A 21,767-nucleotide genomic window follows, 5' to 3' on the forward strand; every position below is an offset into this window, starting at 1 on the left:
GTTTCTCCCATATCTGCCAAAATGCTTATCTGGATTCGCTTATCCAGACAGATGCTGGTCCCGACATGGCCGAATATTAAACAGAGGTCAGACTGTAGGATGAAGCGGGAGAAAGACATATAAGGCCAAGCTTGAAATAACCGTCATCTCCTTGTTTCATAACTCACCTTGATCTTCTCTTCCTGGGCATTGAGAGACTTCTCAAAGTCATCATGTTTCTTGATCAAAGCTTCCACTTCATCAATGGAGTCTCCAAGGTCCTCGTTGGCCAGGAATGCCTGCCATGAAGAGACACACATGAGAAGAATATCACAGTAAATGCAATAACATGATTGATTTCCACCTTGGACAAGTTGCTATGCTTACACAGATTAGCTCACGAGTGAATCTTTTTAATAATATGCAGTTAAAACATATACTTATTGCTAAAACTATTTAAAATGATAAATGTGGCAATATCCAGGTCCAAATTCAACAAAATACAGAAAACTCTCAAGCTTACATTTCCAAATACCAGCTGAAATGAACAGAACTGTAGTGAAGATTATTCAGTAATTACTGCAGTGGAATTCAACAGTCCTGCATCTAGGACTTTTGTAGTCATAGATATATGGTTGGTATAGAGAAAATACATGACTCATAGATTCTATAGCATCATTTCATTTTGTGATGTCGCAGACCAAAGTAAAAAGGCCAAACAAAAGTTGTTTTGTCACTGTCTAAATGCTGATATCAAACATGGAGGAAAGACTTCTTTTTCTGAAAGTTTAGAAATTATGAATTTCTAGGAACAGTTTCTATCAGCAGAGGATTCAACTGGTCAGACATGAATGCCATAAGTTCATCTACAGGAAATATCAGCTGGTATGTATATTATTCCTTATCGTGTAAAATTTTGCAATCTACTATATACATATTGTTATTTGCCTGAAAAATAAACTACAACAGTGTATTTGATATTGACAATATTTATGACACTCAAAGATGGAAAAAAAAAAGAAAAAAGAAAAGAAAAGATGGAAATAATACTTGACTATGACTTTTGACACTCTGCACATACCAAACGAGCAACCTACCTCTTGTTTGGACATCCATGTGTTTGCTTGCTTGGTGTCACGGTAGAAGAGTTGGAGGTCCATGCACTGCTCATACGTGACCCGACGCTCCTCCCACAGGTCTTCCAGGGCCTTCTTCTCATCAGCAAGGGTCACAAGCTGCAGGAGGCAAGGCAGATTGGGGTCATTCAGCAGAGTGAATACTGACAGACATCAATTTAGCAAAGCCACAGAGCTGAATTCATAACATGTTTTTACCTACAACTGAAGAAATGCATGCTGAAATTTGTAGACAGAAACACATATACATGTATATATAATACAGTTGTACATCAAGATACCAAATTTTTACAACAACATCCACATTATCATAATGTCTATCACTCATTAGGTGATATCACGTCAGTCATAAAATTCTTTATCATGCAAATTAAGCAGCATGCTACGTAACATTACTCCTTTTCTAATTTCTTTCAGTACAGTTACATCATGATCTGCTTCTCTCCAATAGTTCAACAGATTGCACGATTCTTACACCACAGGAAGGCGTGAATGCCTTGAGGTCTTAAGGCAGTTCTGCTTGTATAATACTGTCGTGGTTTGGTACATCACTACTCTTCAAAGGCTCACATTGTTCATCCATTGAAAGCCACTCTACTTACCTTTTCTTTGACCTCCTCAGACTGTGGATGGTTCTCGTCCAGTAATTCCTGTCCTTCCTCGGCACACTGCTTGAAGCTGTCCTGGTGGGCATCAATCTCACCCTGTTGCCATGGAAATGAGATAATGTCATCTTTCATTCATTGTCCATAAATCTAATACATGTACCTCAACTCAGCATTCTACCATTCCACACTATCTTCAGACTGACACAAGGACACATTCCATTTAAATATATTTGTACATCAAAGACAGAATGACATTCCATCATCAAAACTTAAAAGGGGGACTCAAGTTATTCAGTGCATCTTTCCAACAGAGAAAAATGAAGCTGCTTTTGCCTAACACTAACTGACACATAGAACTTTCTGATATTTCACTTGCAGGTTAAGCATGGCTGCATCATGAACAGAATCTTCTTCCCAAGAGTTTGACAGGTTAGGGAAGATATAAGTACAAATAAAATATAGGCAAGAAAAAATGACCCCTATCAACTGGAACAGACAAAACAATATGATATCAAATCAAAAGAAAACAAGCAAAACAAAACCTTTCCTACCTTGTGCTCTTGGTGGCGCTCCATCAGGGCCTCAGCACCAGGAACATCCTTGGCAAGTTCATCAGCGTTGATCAGGTTCTTCATGTCACTGATCCAGGCGATGGTGTCACGGTAGTCAGCCAAGAATCTGTGCATCTTGTAGGACTCCTCCAGTCGCACTTTACGTTCCTCAGCCTACAAGACGACAAAAACAACCATGTTAATTTTTCTGTCAATTCATTAATGTGCACATTTTAATGTCATGTTACAAATTCATCAGTTCACATTCATGTCGCACATCAAGTTACAACACTTTAAATATACCTTGTGATCAATACTTTTTGATACATTTTGTGATGAGATGACATTAGACATTGTGGATAAATAACACGATATACTGAATGCTCTCATGACAGGGGCAAATTTGTGCATAATGGCTGCATGTTATCCTCCATTCAGATTTGCATAAGACCTTGACCCAAACTGACCTTTGTGCGGAGGTTCTCCCAGTTGTTAGCAATCTCCTCCTTCTTGCACTGGATCTCAGGGGCGTGGTCTGTATGGATCTGCTCTAGGCGGTCTGCCTCCTCGCACAGAGCATCCACCTGTTGGGGTGATGAAAAGGTGGTGGTTAGTTGCCATGGTGACCGCATCCATGAAAGAAGGTCTCTATCTTGGCATCTGTTATTAGTGCTTTTAAATGAATTGTTTTTACTTCTTCAAGACAAATTTCCTGCATAACACATTCAAATCACATTTAAGCAAATAGATGGTCATGTAGAGCTGTATTTTTTAATTACAAATGTGTAAATGATCGGAAAGACATATCTTTCACTGCAGATGCCTTCCAATACAAACAAATATAAAAACCAATGAGTGATATGATAGTTGTATGCATAAAATTTTTCCTCAATGCTTGATCTTTGTGGTTCATAAACTCTCTTTGAGCTTACACACAGTGCTGCCAAGTCCAACTATTGCATAACTATGAAATAAAACATTAATTTTGATGATCTCTGACCTTGACTTTCAGGGCTTGGAGGTCACGCTCCGTCCCCTCATGCTTCCTCTGTAGAGCCTGGACACTGGCCAGGTCGCGGCCGTAGTCATCGATGGACAGGATAGAATCCTTCTCATTGATCCATCCAATTGTCTCATCAGCATCTCTGAAAACAAACAAACAAACAAATGTAGAGTGAAAACCCACCATCAATTATTACATTAGAAAGAAAAAAAAAAATTGACTACAAACCCTACAATCAATCTGAAATTGAGATCATGATGGGACTAGGCAATAAAGTTTTCTTGCACATTTTCACATGTATGCCACCCCAGCTCTAGTTTAAAAAAAAAAATGGTGTAAAAACAACAACAACAACAACAACAAAAACAACAACAACAACAACAACAAGAAGGACCATGTAGACACTGGGCAAGACTGTTTTTCTTATCTGTGACTATTCATAACTTCCACACTGCTTTTCTTCAAAGCATACAAAGCTTACATGGTTTTGACCACAGGAATGAAGATAACAAAACTGGAAAACTGGAATAACAAGAGTAAGCAGAGTCTGGTTGTCTATATGTATTGTTATATGCAGCTTGGTATTAATGATGAAGTTTGAATTTTATAAACAGCAACAACAACAAAATTTGAACAAAAATTGTCTAACCTGTTGAATCTCTGGATCTCCATGGCTCCAAAGAGTTTCTCCTGTCGGATGATGGCAAGTTGCTTGAGTCTTTCCCAGGCATCGTTCAGATCCTACAAGCCAGAGGAAAAACGAAAACATCTTTTACTTTACGTCCAGTAGAAAAAAAAAGAGCATTTTATAACAGAGCTGCAATATGGTCTGTAAATTGCGCTTTATGTTAACCTGTGCAACCCCATCATACATTCGGCAACAGAATATACAATTTGTATCAGGTAATTATGATTATAAAATAAAATTATATCATACTAATTTGTATCATGAAATCAAAATGTACATGTACTCTTACACTAATTTCATAATATTTTGTATATGTATTTTCTTTGTAAAATTTTGTCAATAAAAAAGTTGCAGAATCCAAATATGAAATGAGATGAGATGATACCTGTTGTTTGGCCTTGATGGTGTCAGTCTCTGGGTGTCCCTCCTCCACCAAGGTGTTGGCCTCTGAGTTTACCTCGGCCACCCTGTCCTCATGGGCATTCAGGTCCTGGTAGAGAGAGACATCAGGGAAATGGGAATGACTTCTCACATACACCCTCTAAGAGCAATCTTTAATCACTTGCAAACTTGGAAATTTTTGCGCATTTTGCACAACATGAAGCTGGTGTGAAAATGAAAACATGCATGTTTTTTTCCTTGTATGTAATACTACATGATATTTTGATTGCATCAAATTAAAAATGTGAAATTCATCTTACCTGACTGGGTATGAAAAAAATACTTGTGCAAATATGTCCACATTTACAGTATTTTTTTCTTTCATCTCCTCTACAATGTGAAACTCTTCTTTTGATCAATTTCCCTTTTGACTGAGAATATGGTATGGGTTAGATAATTCCCGACTGAAAGAACAGTCCTGCCAGGTTGCAGTGAAAGGAAAGACTGTTCTCGCTGTATCATAAAAGTGCCATCTATATGGATAAAAACACATCTTGTTAGACATAAAACTGAAAGCATGACTTATATTTCTAACCAATCCTTGTCTTTTTGTATTTAATTCAGGGAGAAAAAAAAGTTTATTCATATTCAATGTTTACTTCGAGACATTCTTCCATGCTGCTTTCAAGTTACTACTACATTAATCAACTTTATGTGATTTTTTGACCAAGTATCTCACCTTCTGGAATTCATCAAACTTCTTCTGCAGAACCTCCACATGCTCCAAATCAACACCAGTCTCCACTGATGCAGCAAATGGTTCCTGGATGACACAACGAATGACAAGAAAACTTTTCAAACCATCTCACAGGCACAAATGGTGAGTAACAAGCCATAGTGTCCTGTTTCTTAATTGATGGGCAGCGGCTCACTGATGTACTGCGAAGCTCTCTCAGGTGGGCCATGGAGCTCTCTCAGATGGGCCAAGATGTTGGCCAAAAAATGAATAATAAAATGATTATATTCTATCTAATTGGGACTTGGAAAAAACTTATAGGAGCCAAAATGGGCCTCAGGTTTAATAAGGTTGAGAAGTGACCATCAATGTATCATAATGTAGAAAGAGGTTTCAGATACATGACATGTTCAAGCCCTTTTGTTATGAACTTGACCCATGAGTAATTGCACATTTACTTTGTTCTTAAACAGCACAACACTCTCCTGAATAACTTCTGCAATGAAGAGTTACAACTTTCACAATTTTCGAAACAATTGCATTCCTATCATATAGACTTCATTTACTTCGGGAGGCTTTGTGACTTGACCTTTGACCTCACCTTGTCCTGGATCCAGTACATGACCTCCTCACACTCCCTCAAGTAGTGGACCAGTTTCTGGGCCTGCAGGAGTTTGATGCCCTTTTCTCTAAGCTTGGACAGCAGCAGCTCCCAGAGCCTGTGGAGCTCTTCCAGTCGGGCGTTGATGACGTCCGAGGCGAAGTGCTGGTTGTCCACCATGACCTTACCTTGCTCGTCCAGCTGCTCGATGACATAGCTGTGGGCGATGACCTCGGCCTCAAAGGCCTGGTGCTTCTGGAGCTTGGCCTGTTATATGGAGGGTGTGAAGGTGTGAATGGTGGGGTGACGATGGACTGGAATGCTCTCAGCGAAGCAACAAATACATTGAGCATCACTTACATACATATTTCAAGGGACAATGAGAGAAAACATACACACAATATATATATGTATGCAACATGTCAATACCAGACACACTATTACAACACAAAATCCCAAACTTAAATATATGCGACTTCATTGAAAGACCCTTTTACCATCACAAAGTGTGCTGCAGAACATAATGCATGGATAAGTTAATACACTACTAATATTCCAAGTCGTTCACCACCGTCGATTCTGAAGAATGAATTCCACAATTTCTCATTTTGAAAATCACGGCTGGAAATCTAGCTGGATGTGGTATTAAACTCTCTAGAAACATTGATGCATGTAGTCATCCCAAATATTCATGCATGGAACTCAGGCAGTCACGTCTACAACACTGTGATGATTCAAGTCAATTCACACATCTAGCAAGGATTATCTCTTAATGTTCTGGTGATAGCTATGGATATACAAAGTGAGGTGCCCTCACATGGATAGTTTTCTGTGAATTTGCAGGATATAATTTGACATGGAAATAGCATGTAGTATATAACATGAGATGTTTCAGACGTAACATTTTTGACGCAATGTGTCAATAAAGACAGCAGTTGTTGGACATAACATTAACCATAACAATGAAAATCACATGAATCAGAATGTACATTATATATTCCCCAAATGAACCGTTGAATGACAGAATATTCATAAGGATGATTTCAGTTATATACCATGTGACACCGGAGTGAAGAAGTCCAATTGAGATTAAATATTTCACAAAGTACCAGTACAATTTACAAACAGAAAAAGCCATGTCATCAGTAATTGCATGTTGATGGGGTGAGGGATAAAAGAAAAGAACATTTACTGTCAGTTTAATATGTCACTAAAAGTGATTGTAATCACCAGCAAGATATTGCGACTACAAGAAGCAGTCCTCAATCTCTGCATCACTTTGGTAATAGCTTACTTCTTGTCAAATTTATCTATGCCATGAGAAGTAATATTTCATATCAAAATTTATAACCTTTCAGCTATCATGTTTTATCACTTTAAACAGGTTTGAAGGAAACAAAAATCACGGACAACTGTACTCCAAATGAAGACATAAACCAAAGTCAAGAAGAATTCTTGTTTCTAACAAATCATGGGGCCACTTCAAAGTCAATCTTTACCCCGAGCTTTGCATCTAGAAATCTTATTTGTGTGCAGCATCACTTATGGCAAACAACTCAACCAAGAAAAACAGCATGCTGTATTTGAGGCAATTAATTCTGAATTACTTTTAATTCAACTAAAGTAAACTTTGATTCACCATTACCAACAAAACTTTCACAGTAAAAATGATAATTATGAAAACTTTGGCTTAAAATAGCAACATATTATGAAATCAAATTGCATTATTGCTATTCAGCATAGTCATGAGCACGCACATAGCATACAGAGTAAAACACACACAAATAGCTTTTAGCCACATAAAATCCCTTCAGCAACAAATAAAGAGAAAACATTCATTATTCAACAGCAACATATATTCAGAGAACTTGTACACTCACAACCATTCACCAACCACAGCTAACATCACTGCTAATATGATACAAAAATTATCATTATACACAGTTTTCTTAGTGGGCACAGGTTTTTCATATTAAAGCAACACAAGGCAAAACACATCTAGGCTCTGTTTCACAAAAAGTTGATATGATAGCAACTCTTGCTGGAATCTCAATTGTTATGGTAACAACAAGAATCGAGCTTCCTGATTGGCTGTTGCTATTGGAAGTTGCCATTCCAGCAAGAGTTGCTATCCTTTAAACATCTTTTATGAAAAGGGGCCCTGCTCAGCACTCTCTGTACTGCATACCATTTACAGTTTGTTCGTGTTTTATCAGGTTTATCATCATCTAGACTCTTTTCAACATTACACTGTATCTCCAAGATGTAATGGATTTATATTCAATTCATGAATTGAAAGAGATTACAATTCTATCACACACAGAAACAACCCTTGTCTGTGGCAGGAAAATGAATGAAAAAAGGTCAGAGATCTATTGTTACTAAAAATGCATTGAACAGGGTCACTCTCTGAGTGCCATCAAAGCCAGTTTAAATTTTATATCAGAAAACCACCACATGGAGAGAAGCCAAGAAAAAACAATAAATTGCTTCATCTGCAGAGTCTCCAACTCTTTTTAATACTTTGAGGCCATTTTCTCAAAACCTCCCACTCTCCTGCTTGAATTTGATTGTCTCCCTTCAGGGCTGTGTGTCTCACTGCTTCTAAAAGAAAAGACGTATTTTCTCCCACTTGAAATTTAACTTTCTCAAGCCCAACTTGTCATATACATGTTGAAAAATAAAGGTAAATACATATAGCACCAGTTTATAACCACATATAAACATACAGTTGCAGAGTTCGTAAATGGGCCATGGAGCAAATCACATTTGACCACAGTCTTCTAATGATGGCTATATTTTAAGAGCCACAACTTTCCTTGCCCCAATCTGATAACAATTTTCAAAGATCTCTGTACTAATCTTTTCATAAAAAGGTAACTTGACATGAGCATTCTGGTTTCCTCTAATAGTACGGATGCGTGCACATAATAAATAACATTCCACATTTCATAACTGTATGTACTCACGGGGGTCTGATGACTACCGTACACTGCTAAAATCGTCTTCCTAAAATTACCACACTACTTGTACATTACACACTTTACCATTAACACAACATATTGAATGCATTCTACAGACACTACACACTCTACATCACACACATGGATCTTTGTAAAAGAGACTACTCTATCACTATAATGCTTGACACTGTATGAAACGTCATCTACATTCTTCATCATCCATCCAGTAAGGCTAGCGGGAAGTCCATGTGTGGGGTCATGCAGATGCCACTTGAAACTATTTTCAGGCAGGCTAATCATTCCTGTCCCCAGGATGACATCTAAGCAGGCCTTCTTGCGGAGGAACAGTTTGACTTTGGAAACTCTGAGGAGTCACTAGCTCTGTGGTGATCTCATCATCACAGGTTTTACAAGACACGTGCTACCACGATTAACTCACCCGACCCCGCAACTTACAGTACATGCACATAAGCAAGTACAGTACCAGAGAGAAGTCATGTGTTCATTTGTTCACTCTCTCAAGAAAAGACTTACAGTAGTTGTCTGTATTTTGCAATGCCAATTATTTCAGTAGAGATCCAGCTTCAGTCTTTTTCATTATCATATCACAAATTTTCACAAAACTAAATGTACATCAACTTTCTCAACGTGTACAAAATAAGAAAAATGACATCCATAAACAAAAAAAAAAAATCAAATATATTTATTGTCCTTAGTGCTTGAGAGAACTTTGAGCCGATGTTCATCTATCTTCTGAATAAAAGTGGTTTTACAGGCTTCTTGGCATGGAAATGTTATATGCGGCCACTAGTTTGTGGTATATTATGATCCTGAATTACGATGGATTAATCCATTAATGTGAGAGCTGTTTCCACTATGGACATCATTTAAATCCCGCTGTTCTAATATGACTAGTCTATGTACACTTGTTTGTCAACAATGCGGATGGCTTCCTACTTGTACATTGTACTCTAAAAATCAGCTAAAGACACATCATACCTATGCTTTAGAATATCTTCATGCAGGTGTATTCCTGATTTGATATTAGATCAGTCAACGAAATTCAATTTTCCTTTTAAAGTTTAGAGGGATTGACTTTCTCTATAGATTTGGAAAATATTGAAAACAATAAATATTTTGGTAATCGGCTCTTCATCGCTTTAATACTGTAGTGCGAACACTACATCTTTGTGCACGGATAAAAAGTTGAATTACTTATTCGGAGATATAATGTACAGTGTCCCTGTATTGTAGATGTCACTGTTGTCACCGTCACAACATTCTTATACATTTATCTTCTCACAAATTCATATTGAGCTGACACATCAGTTTACCATAATTTCTTTCATTAAGAATATATTTCCCTCTAGGGAAAGCTTTTTCCCCATATGAGCATGTATTTCGCATAAAAAGAATATATTTCTTAAAGTAGATGCTCATGATATTGATGTTTAATGTGACTGGCATTTTTGATCAACACTAGAAGTATTACGCAAATCTAAATGCATACTGCTTGTTCGATGAACATTGAAATCCCTCTGTGAACACAGCAATGCAACATTTGTGAAACCTTTCATTACTACTAAGTTTGCAAGGCTAGAATTAACTATGACTTAAACACGCAAAATACCATCTCACAGACTTTTAGGATGGACATATTTTACTACTGTATGATGCATTGACAATCAGCTTTAAATCTATGAAAAGCCCACTTGAACAATGTGTATGTGGAAAAATTCCTTAGCATCCTGGTAACGGAAAGTTGGTTCAGCCCACCATCATCTGAGAGGTCCAACTCTATAATGTGGCATTAAATGACATTACACATGTACAGTTGTACATCTATTTCATTCCTCCACAAATGTTTAATCATTACAGCATCAGTGAAAAACAAACAGTTCAAACAGCTTGTATTATTCAGGAAATTGCAAATATTTGCTCTTTTTTTAAGGCTTACGTGAAAACAAGTTTTCAAGCTGTCATTTTACAACAATCTATACGATGACTTTTACTCTTAGCCTGGAGTATCAAATTTTAGAAGGAATACTTTTTTGACACTTCAAATGAAGTTGCAACATAAACATGCATGACTTCCATTACCAATGATTCATGCTGGTGGTTGCAGTCGTGTCCTATAAAAAAAAAATGAAATTTTAGTTTGTGTGTGTGTAGGTTCATCAAAAAAACTGAATAAATTATATGGGCATTGCTTTGACAAGTGCACATCATGGCAAATCTAACTTAATTGAAAAAAAAAAAGTTGATTTTCATGTTTTGAGACATGCAGTCACAGCATGCAAGCAACAAAACTAAGATTGAAGGGAAATCATTTCAAAAAGAGAAGAATTTAAAAACAAAAAATCAGGAGTCTTTTCGGAGTATAATTTTGATTGACTTGAACAACTCTCTATCTCTCTCTCTCTTTAACCTCTGAGGGGACTGACATATGAACCAAACAATGGCTTCATACACCTGCATAGTTCAAAAACAAATCTATTGTATGCACATAAAAAAAACATATCATACATTTACAAAGAAAAAAAGAAGAGATCAATGACAACAGGCTTGATTTGCAGAACAGACAGATGACACATAAAACCATGAAATCAAGACACGTGGACATGTAACATGTTGTCTGGAACTCTCATGTCGCATGTCAAAGGAACGACCGTCAAGCAAGCAAACTTGGCATCACATTTGGATAAATGGAGGTTTTCAGCGAGACGAGGAAGGGGGGAACAGAAAGGATGTGGTGGGGGTACCTCCCGTCACTCTCCTACCTTCAAATTTCTAATTTGGGTATAATCCTGGTAAGGGACGGCATTTTTCAGGGGCAAATAGGACAAGAAAATTAGATTCATTTATGATGATCGGTAGACAGAAGAAGAGAATTTCTTCCAGAAGGCTAAAAAAGGGAAGAAATGTAGCAATGAATTTTGCTTGTCAGCTCTAATATTTGTCAGGAAAAGGCAAATACTGGCTGAGAAAATGATACTCATAGTAAAACCTTCCTGACATATCGACATCTCATATGCTGTCATTCTACTGCTTTGTTTCTTCTTGTGTCTTTTTGTATTTGCTTGTAAATCATCATCTAGACTCTAGTAAACACAGTTTGTTTGTTTCATGTCATACATTTCATTCTCCTTTGGGCAAAATTTGTTGGACATGATTTTACATCAGCTGTCCAATTTGAGATTATTTCTAAACACTGAATATCATTTTTTTTTTTCTATAACATGATAGACATTCAACCTCACATAAATTAAGATCCTTTTTAAAGATCATTTATACTTCTTGAAATAAAAGCTCTTGGGCACAGGAAGTCCAATAAATGTTCAAATCCAATATCAAATTTGCATAAACTGGATGCAACATTAGCCTACTTTTTTTTCAAATTATGTGGTTAACAGTCTATGGAAACAAAATATGGCATCTGTTACTAGTTAATGAAATGATCAAAGAGAACCCAAAATCTATAATTTCACGAGGATTAAAAAAAAGGAAGACAAAAACATGATGTTTCACCTGCAGGTTGACAGGATCCTTGTAGCTCTCGTCGGAGGCGGTCTGCAGCTTCTCCAAAATCCATGTCTCCAGTTCGTCGGCATCTCGCTTGAAGAACTGGAACTGTCGTGCCTCCTCGAGTTTCTGCCTGCGCTGCCGGGCTAGGTCCTTGAAGGTCTGGTACCGGTTCAGGACCTGTTCTCTTCGCTCCTGGATGTCATCGGCTGTCTCCAGAATCTTGATCTCCCCCCGCTCCGTCATCTTGCCGCTTTACTTTGGACTTCTCTGCAAGATCAAAAAGAAACATACCATTTATGTACAATGCAGTGATGAATATCATCAACCTCCTACCACTCTTGACTACGTGTACATCATCCACAATCACAGGCTTCACAAGTGTCTTGCATCACTGCAACATGATGATGCGGACAACACTCTGATGATGTTCAGTCATCGTTTACATCATTCTCCTGGTTGTCAAAAACTGAAATATACTTTCAGATGCAATAAGCAGGCTCTGCATTAGGAATAATGGTGTATTAAATCCCAACTTGGCAATGACTACGATTGACAAACTTGAGCCAATCTTCTTGTAATTCTTCTGAATCTGCATGTGTAAGAAATTATACTCACAACTGCAAGTAAATCCCAATTATGACTTAAATGACAGTATGGTGGTAATCTTCGCACAGATGGAATAATCCAATATCGCCTGACACTGCAGCAGCACACCTTGCCCTGATGCCACTACACACACACACATCTGAGCGGCCAACCTAGGGACGTTTAGCCCATGAGTGAATGCCGCGCTCAGCGCCTGATTAAATATGCTTGGGTGTGACTCAACACTCCATGAATGCAGGGGAGTAAGATCTAGTCTTGGCTTTGCAGACCCTACTTAAAAATTCTGCCAAGAAGATTGTCATTGGCAATGGAGGAGTTAAAAATCATCTTCTGCATCCAAGACAAGAAACAATGGAGTATCACACAGACTGGGATATTAATTGTGCACACTCCCACTCTGTATTGATTTTTTTTTTTCCTACAAAAGAACTCACACACACAAAATCCTTGAAATCAAGGCCATGGATTTGTTATAGGGCCTTATTATTGTATAGCACCACAGTAAACTATCTGCATGTATGACTGCATTCATGTTTGATAAATATTCAATATTTTTCTGACACTGGTTGGCTGCATCATTTCTTAGTATTTACAAGCATTATTGCAATACCCCAAAACAAAACAGACAATTGATCTAAAAAAAAAAGACAGAGATAATTATAAATACAGTCGGCAGTTGAACACCGACAGTCTTCTTAGTACACCCACAAGACTGTTCCTTCTAATATGACACTGATCTTACTCATAACCTAGTAGGATGACTTATCAAATATATTTTTTTAAATTCTTATTTCAAACCTACAGCTTTGCTTATATATTAACTGGTTGAAAATTGTAAATAATATTGCCTTTTAAATTGTTTATCATAGGACCTATAAGAATTTCTGCTCAACTGCCCCACCCATGCCAGTATAGACAGGTATATATTGGCATGAGATACATGTATCTGTTCTGAGAACAGATTGTGTTAAAGAGCATTGATGAGCATACAATGTACACATGCACAGCACACACTCATGTTGTAATGGACAAGCAGCTGCATTTTGCAACTAGTCCACATTTGATACTATTACACTGTATGTTTATTTTTCTTTGTCACAAAAAAATGATACTAGTTTCTACGAATATAGTCATAACTTGGTTTGAATATTCATTTATAGCGACCCATAGGTTTTCATCATATAAGGAGTAAATGGAACTCATATTGCCATGTGATAATTCAAGAGTGAAATGCACATGGAACCAAACATCTGTCCTATCATCTCACTACGGAATTACTTATTAACTTTTATCTTTATTCTATCTTGACCTCATCAAAGAGTCATAGACAGTAAACATACAGGTATGCCTTTGTAGAATACATACTCTATGAACAAGGTTAAAGTCCGCATATAGATGCAGACAATCACCAGAGAATGCATTGTACTTCTAAGCCTACAAGCAACTTTTTCACTAACATGATGAAATAAGAGTACAAAAGAAAAATCAAATTACTCGTGAGCAAAATTGTGTGGTGACTAGTGCACTGATGTAGGATGCCTAGCAATGTATGAATCAGTTTGATAAAAACATCAATTTGATGACTTTCAATTTCAAGGATATTATAATGTCTAGTAAGTTTTTGAAGTGCAGATAGCAATTGGCAAAACAGTTGCTAATACACAGAAATTAAACAGAACAGTTTCATACATATTTTTTGGAACATAATTTTAACACTTATTAAATTGTTTTCCAAAGGAAATGCTGAGAAAATTTGAATTAAGAAACTCGTATACTCCATAGGTCCTACTGAGACAACAAAAAAAGTGTTTTTAGCATGTCATGGTGTGGCTACAAATGTAAATGTGTTTAGTAATAAGTACTTGACAGCCCTGCCAGTTACAAGGTATGGTTGGATGTCTGACTGAGACAAAGCTACAAATATACATTGTATGTGCCTCTGAATGAATAACTCTTTCTCATGAAAGGTCCAACAGGACTGTCAAAGAAGGATTCAAAGATTGAAAACGTTTTCAATCTTTTGCAAAGTTATATCAACAAAGATATATAAAAGAACCTGAAAATCAGTAGATGCACATGTACCTCATCAAGATGTACAACATGGAGTATGATTTAACTTACCAACAAGTCTGGAAGATAGTATGAATGTACAGTATTTCACAATTATGATACTGTAGCTATCCAACGCACAGAGCACCAGTGACCACCATACACTACAGTTTAATACTATTTTGGCTACGGCAGATGTCAAGATACCCCACATCCCTTCTCTATCTCTCTCTCTGTCTCTGTTGTAAGTTGCCCTCATCCATCATCGACATCGTCATCGATGAGGCCTGAAGTAATTGGAAATGGAATTTACAGGCTGATATTGGAAAACTATTCTGGGCTCCACTCCTTGGGCTGAAGCCTCCTTGCATGAAGAAAGCCAAGTTTATTGAAATTCACAAACCCTTCTCAGCTTCACCTACTCAAGGTAACAAAATAGGCATTGCGTTCCATAGTCTTGATGAGTTCCTGATATATCACTTTGAGGCTACTGTAGATATCCAATAAGTATGTTAGGAGATTTTGCATGATTCTAGTGTTATGAAATCTGAAAAAAATCTTGTCATGCATTTCTGAAGTTCATCTTTATTTCATCTACACTGTATATCCCATGATCACTGACATTTGTACATTGTAGGGCTATACACACAGAAAGAGAAAAATAGAAAAAAATATGAGCACATCCTAGTTGTTCAAAAACTTAAACTTACAATGTAATAGGTCAGACCTAATTTTGGAGTCATTCTTGGCATCTCCACTTCATATTTACAAAATCCTTTTTATGGGATTTAAGGTTGGCCTGCAGATAAGCAATGAACTACACGGTATATTTAGAACAAGTCTGGAATGTCCTGTAATTAATGGCATAGCATTGCCTCTAGTGTGTAGGCAATAACTGTGGTGAGGTTACAGTGGCTTGATATTTATGACAGCACTATATCTAAAAGAAACCTGCATTCTAACTCATTTGAATCAGACATTTTTCTTGAATTTATTTCGGGGAAAAATGGTAATTTAAGGGTTCCTAATGCATTTTAAAAAAATTTCATTTACTACTACAATTCCATTCAATTCAAAGTTTCATTTTCAAACAACAACAGGGTTAAAAAAAAAAATAAAAAAAAAATAAAAATAAAAAGCATACAATAAGCAAAACATACTGTTTTATCAATTTGTAAGAGATACATTAATGCAGTGTGGATCATAGAGTATATATAGCAAATTGTATACTTTAGGGTCTATATAATTTGTTGAAAGTATACTTTATATTATTTCCTGAAACCGCGTTCATTTAATTCTTTCTAATATCTTTTTTTTTTGGGGGGGGGGGGTTTAAATGAAAATAATTTGATGCTTCTAGAAAAAAAATTCGCCAAATTTTTAAATAAAGCATTGATTTTTTTCTGAGAGCTCAGCATATACTGGCGCTAAGAATGGCTGACAGTACAGTGACAAACTTGCAATCGTGAAACAAATTACATTCTGCCTAACAACGGCAGGTAATGGAAAGCGGACGATGAAAATGTAGTTAATCATGCAGGGGAACCAACCTGTTTATACCCTTGTTGTACAGGCGCAAGTGAAAGACAGGCGTGTGAAATTGACATTTCATTTAGCTGCTACCATGCTCACGGGAGTTAGGTAGCGATAGTGTAAGGCAATAACAGTTTCCCCACTGCAATGGAAAGTAATGAACCAATGCTCAATCTCATCAACATCAGGGGAGCAGGGATCTGCAGGACGAAGTGGAATCCCTTTAGCCTCAAACACTCATTACAGGAGTAATTCTGTGTTTGTTACTGTTCTGGGGCATTTCTGGGGTTTATAGACTTACAAGAAATGATTTTCATTTGAACTCTTTGCAGGTACTTTTCATTAACTCGTTTCGTCTTGTAGTCAAACTCTACACTCTCTTATATAATGTCTATTTTCCTTTATTTCTGTATTTTCCTCCTTCAACATGCATAGAGATGCTAACTTTTGTGATGCATGCACTGTATATAAAATGGTTTTATAATTATTATTATAATTACATTACAATTATTACTGAAGCAAAAGTAAATTGAATAATCACTCTTCATTTAGTGACAGTAACATATACACGGATCCATTGTTCAGATGCTTCTGGTAAACATGTCTGTGCAACGTTACAATAGACATGGAACTTCCTGTCTATCAGGTTGACTCATGCTAGAAGTAAATGTTTGATAATCCACCTGTCCTCCAAAGTGATGCAGACATTCATAACACACAAGACAATCTATACAGTACAAACTGCCTTGGTTTTGAATACATTTGCAATATTAGTGTAAGGGACTGGATAAAGAGTCTAAGTACAGTGGTGTTGACATTATTTTTTTTTTTTTCACATACACTATACAAGTATAGTTCAAGTTCTGCAAGGAGCACTTTCATACTGGATCCCTAGTATTTTCTGTTGTACATTTTAAGAACTTAATTGCAATTTTACATACACTTTGGATACTCATCATTTTAACTACTGGTAATGCAAAATAAAGAAGAGACATGGTATTAATAATAAATTATAATTACAGCTGCCAGTATGGCTTATTCAACATCCTTTTCTACACAATGTTTGTACATTCTTTTTGTTTTATCATGACTATAAATCCTTTCAACTCTGCAAAAAGCTATGAAAGATTTGGGTTCAGCATATCATAATCATAATACTAATATGAATCATAGAGCATTTACATTGCGCTACATAGTTTGTATCTGATGTACGGGTTACTAAATCAGAGGCAAAGACAAACTGGCAGAGAACAAGTCAAAGGAACACAGCTATCATATCACTATGTAAACAATACATTGTAGCCTAGCAACATCCCAGTTGTCCTCTAGACCTATCCAGAGGAAGTGACCTATTCAGAGGATTTCAATTCAAATGATGCCAAAGGATCTCTGAACTCTATGAGGAAGGAACAATTAGATGAGATTTTTAAAACCCAATAAACAAAATCCTCAGAAACTGCCTTCAAAAAGAAGGAACACACATTTACACAATACATGTATACAATGTACTTCCTGCAGTTTTTTTTTTTTTTTTTGAAGGGGAGGGTTGTTGTTTTTGTTCATTCAATGAGAATCACTTGACTTCTATGCATCTTTCCCTAGTACATATGTACACAGTGCTGGGGTTTGTTTTCCTTTCTTTATTGATAACCATATAGCTGTTCATATAAGAACAAGAATCATGAAATCCTACACGTTAGCAAGTACTGTTGGGTATGTCTTCTCTAATGACTCATGGTAGACAATATCAAGTCAACAAATTATCGCATCCATATCACATTTTGTGACACTGAATGAAGAACAAACATAACTCCATCTACAGGAGTAGGAATATTTTGCTGATGCAGCCTCTGTAAAATTAAAAATAGTATTTGCATTCCTCTTTGATACCACAAAAATTAATAATGCAAAATATGATCATAGGAAACAGCCACAGAATCAGAATCTTTACAGATTTTCAAGACACTATTCAACCTCTATAGTCACACCTACTCATTCTTGACGTTGTGTTGGTACAGATTGAAAGGCTAGCATATACACTTGTACATGTACAGCTGTACACCTTTGGTTCACCACTCTTAAAGGGATAGTACAGTATTGGTGGAGATGAGAATTGGGTTTTTAAATTTTTTTTCGAGATACCAGGAAAACACTTTTAAAATAATAATAATAATAATAATAATAATAATAATAATAACAATAATAATAATAATAATAATAATAATAATCATCATCATAATAATAATAATAATTGTTTTGGATATAAACTCCAAATGTTATTGTCCAAGAATGGAAATTCTTTTTGCCCAATTGATCGTGGGCCCGGCAGCCACTGAGCAGCGCCAGATCGACGTTGCTCTAACCTTTCAACTGTTGAACGGCAAACAAGGTAGCAGCAACTCCCATCTTTTAACGTCTTTTGGTATGACGCGGCCGGGGTTTGAACCCACGACCTCCCGATTGTGAGGGCAGCCGCTCTACTCACTGAGCCAACACATCGGTACAGATGGTACAGAGCATACAAATAGTACAGAGCATACCATTTTAAGTGGAATTCAAAGTTTATTTGATGAAAATCGGGTTTGGAATGACTGAAACATCCAAAAACAAAGTAAAACAAAGTGATCATAATAAAAGATGGGTCCCACACTTTATTAGAATTGCTCTGTTTTGGATATCTCAGCCATTTCAAAACCAATCTTTGTCAAATAAACATTAAATTCCTCATGGAATTACATGCTCTTCCACATTTCATATGAGGTTTCTCGATATCTCACCAAAAAATTTTAGAAACCTGAAATTAGGTCTCAACCAAAACTATACGATCCCTTTAAATTCTTTTATCCCTTTTACAAAGGGCAATAAAACACTTCAGTTCATGTACATATTGTACCCCTTGGTCTTTGCTCTTTGGTAATACAAATCTCTGAAAATTCTGCAATTGTGTTTGTTCACACTTGCCCTACATGACCTATCTTGCATTTAATAATCATACCACGATTTCCTGTGATGAAGTGGAATCTTGGCTACAGGTTTAACCAATGCCTATTCTGCAGAATGAGAGAATAAAATATAAAGTGAATTTCTTCAGGAGAAAGGGAGAGAATGAAAGAAAGGGCAAGGTAGGAAATAACTTTGTAAATGTTTCAGATTGAAGGTCTAGGTTGCTATACAAATGTATGACATTGAGATACACTTTGATTGAGGTTTTTATTTACAGTGTACAATACCTCCAGTCATTCTCAATTTTTCAAGGTGCAATGTATCAAGAAATTAATGCAAATGAATGCATGGATTACCAGAAAACATCATGTCTTCAGCTCTAATAGCTACGGATGTAGCAAAGACTTAGACCAGCATGTTACATTTATACAACACAAGTCAATCTAGTTTTCAATGCAGCTTTTACAAAAGGGGAATGAAACCCAAGCAAACATAAATGCAGTACTAGCAGAATAAATTGTGAAGTTAATATAATATGTTGAATTTTATTTACATTTTCTGTATATTGTTTTCCATGCGTGACATCACAAAGTGTTGTAGTCTTCTCATCAAGTGAAGGGTGCACTAAAGCTGTAAAACTTCATACCATAACTTTTGACAGACGGCCCATTTTACCTCATACTTCGCTGACAATGCCGTCTTCTAATATTGTTGCATTCCCTTAATTCATATTCTCCTAAATTATGCTTACACCACTACAGGCACACATAGCAAGAAAGTAGACTCGGCAGTGGGTTACATCCTAATCTGAAGCATCCTGTAGGCCTATTGACAGTAGATTCTAGGAGGGATGTGGACACAAACTAAGGAAGGTAATTCACATTGCAGTCCTCAAAATATTTCTTATCTCAAGAGTCATCTGCATGAGCTCAGTAAAGTTCATGGTCTTCTCAAAGGGACGTACAAAAATAGCGTCTCCTTTAACCGTCTCATACTATATTTCACCAAATGCTAGGCACATATCACCAAAGGGATTGAATACTCATATTACTTTCTTAAAGGGGAAGGCTAGTAACTGATCAGTGGGAATCAGTGGAAATGCTGGGAGATGATTGTTCCAATCCTTATGGGATTCATTCAAGAGTTCATTGTATATCTATTGTCGTGTGAAAATGATTTGCTTCAGAACGGTCTCATATTCAAGTAATGTGCAGATTAATGCTCCGTCACTGACCAGGGACACTAACCTGGAAGCATTAAACTGCACATTACTTGAATATGAGACCATTCTGAAGCAAATCATTTTCACACAACAATAGATATACAATGAACTCTTGAATGAATCCCATAAGGATTGGAACAATCATCTCCCAGCATTTCCACTGATTCCCACTGATCAGTTACTAGCCATCCCATTTAAATCTCTTGCCTCTCTCCAATACTGATTACATTCTTCCTCAACATATCAAGGAAACAGATGAGTGGAGTATGAAGTGTACATAGGTCTCATAAGCTCCTTGGTCTCATCAGGACAAAGCACTCTTTCTGGCATGAATTCTAACTTCCATATCCACTTTTCCTTTCTAATCATTTCAGCCGCAGTTAGCATCACATTTGGCTGAATCATTCAACAGGACACTACTGTACACTCCACTGTAGGAGTATAGAATATGCAATTTGGCTTTTACAAGATGTAAAGCCAAGTTGCATAGCCTTTAAAAATTATATAAGAGACTAAAAAAAAAAACAAGAAAAATGTGCATCCACTAGTCTACAGCGTTCAAAGGGAGGAATACTAATATTTCAGGCAATAATTCTTTTGTTAATGTTATAACTGTGAGCATTTTAAGCTAAGAGTGTCTTATGTACGCAGAAGTTGTATTCATCTACAGTACATAAAGTGCTAGGATATTAAACGGCTAAGAGGGAGACACATCAAGCCAATGCTGCTTACTAGTAAATAAAACCAACAGTGAAGTGTAAAATGGCGGCAACACTGTTGTCATCTTAGATACCAATCCGAGAAGCAGACACGGAGAAACCATTTCTATCATAAACTTCACTAATGCCTCCGGCGACACTTAATGGTTGAGGCATAAAAATGCAACAGCACATAAGAACAATTTTACACAATATCATCAACAGACTGCATGACCAGAGATTCATAAATATACATCTATGAAAAGCTCATATTTCCAGCCTGAATGAAAATACTCCATCCTCAAATATTCAATGTCATAACACACAAAGAGCATATCATCTCTTCATTTGGAAGTGAAACATAAAGTATAATACAAATATGAAACATGTTTCAACAAAACCTACCTGCCGAATGTGAGATGGAATGTCTATGGTTACACGAGGTACAGAAAAGAAGAGGAGAATAGGACAGGGGCCCAGATGTAGCTTATATTCAGGGCAGAATCGAGCCACCACACACCACTACTGTGTAGAATGCCACTCCC

At 36.7% G+C, this 21,767-nt stretch overlaps 1 protein-coding gene across 1 annotated transcript in view; it reads right to left on the reverse strand.

Moving 5' to 3' along the window:
• The window catches only part of LOC139733250 (spectrin alpha chain, non-erythrocytic 1-like), a 58,924-nt gene extending 37,157 nt beyond the window's left edge, over window positions 1-21,767 (reverse strand). Inside the window, exons 1-13 of the mRNA XM_071644093.1 lie at window positions 21,628-21,767; window positions 12,175-12,438; window positions 11,427-11,453; window positions 5,684-5,950; window positions 5,086-5,169; window positions 4,351-4,455; window positions 3,927-4,018; window positions 3,275-3,419; window positions 2,742-2,858; window positions 2,275-2,448; window positions 1,718-1,819; window positions 1,077-1,214; window positions 168-278 (exon numbers count right to left, since the gene is read on the reverse strand). Coding sequence (XP_071500194.1) covers window positions 168-278; window positions 1,077-1,214; window positions 1,718-1,819; window positions 2,275-2,448; window positions 2,742-2,858; window positions 3,275-3,419; window positions 3,927-4,018; window positions 4,351-4,455; window positions 5,086-5,169; window positions 5,684-5,950; window positions 11,427-11,453; window positions 12,175-12,414 — 1,602 coding nt within the window. The 5' untranslated portion in view covers window positions 12,415-12,438; window positions 21,628-21,767. The remainder of the gene's footprint in view (window positions 1-167; window positions 279-1,076; window positions 1,215-1,717; window positions 1,820-2,274; window positions 2,449-2,741; window positions 2,859-3,274; window positions 3,420-3,926; window positions 4,019-4,350; window positions 4,456-5,085; window positions 5,170-5,683; window positions 5,951-11,426; window positions 11,454-12,174; window positions 12,439-21,627) is intronic.

The sequence above is a fragment of the Diadema antillarum genome, unplaced genomic scaffold (assembly GCF_040938485.1).
Source record: "Diadema antillarum isolate AM-2024a unplaced genomic scaffold, OU_Dant_1.0 scf00000024, whole genome shotgun sequence".
Classification (NCBI taxonomy): domain Eukaryota; kingdom Metazoa; phylum Echinodermata; class Echinoidea; order Diadematoida; family Diadematidae; genus Diadema; species Diadema antillarum.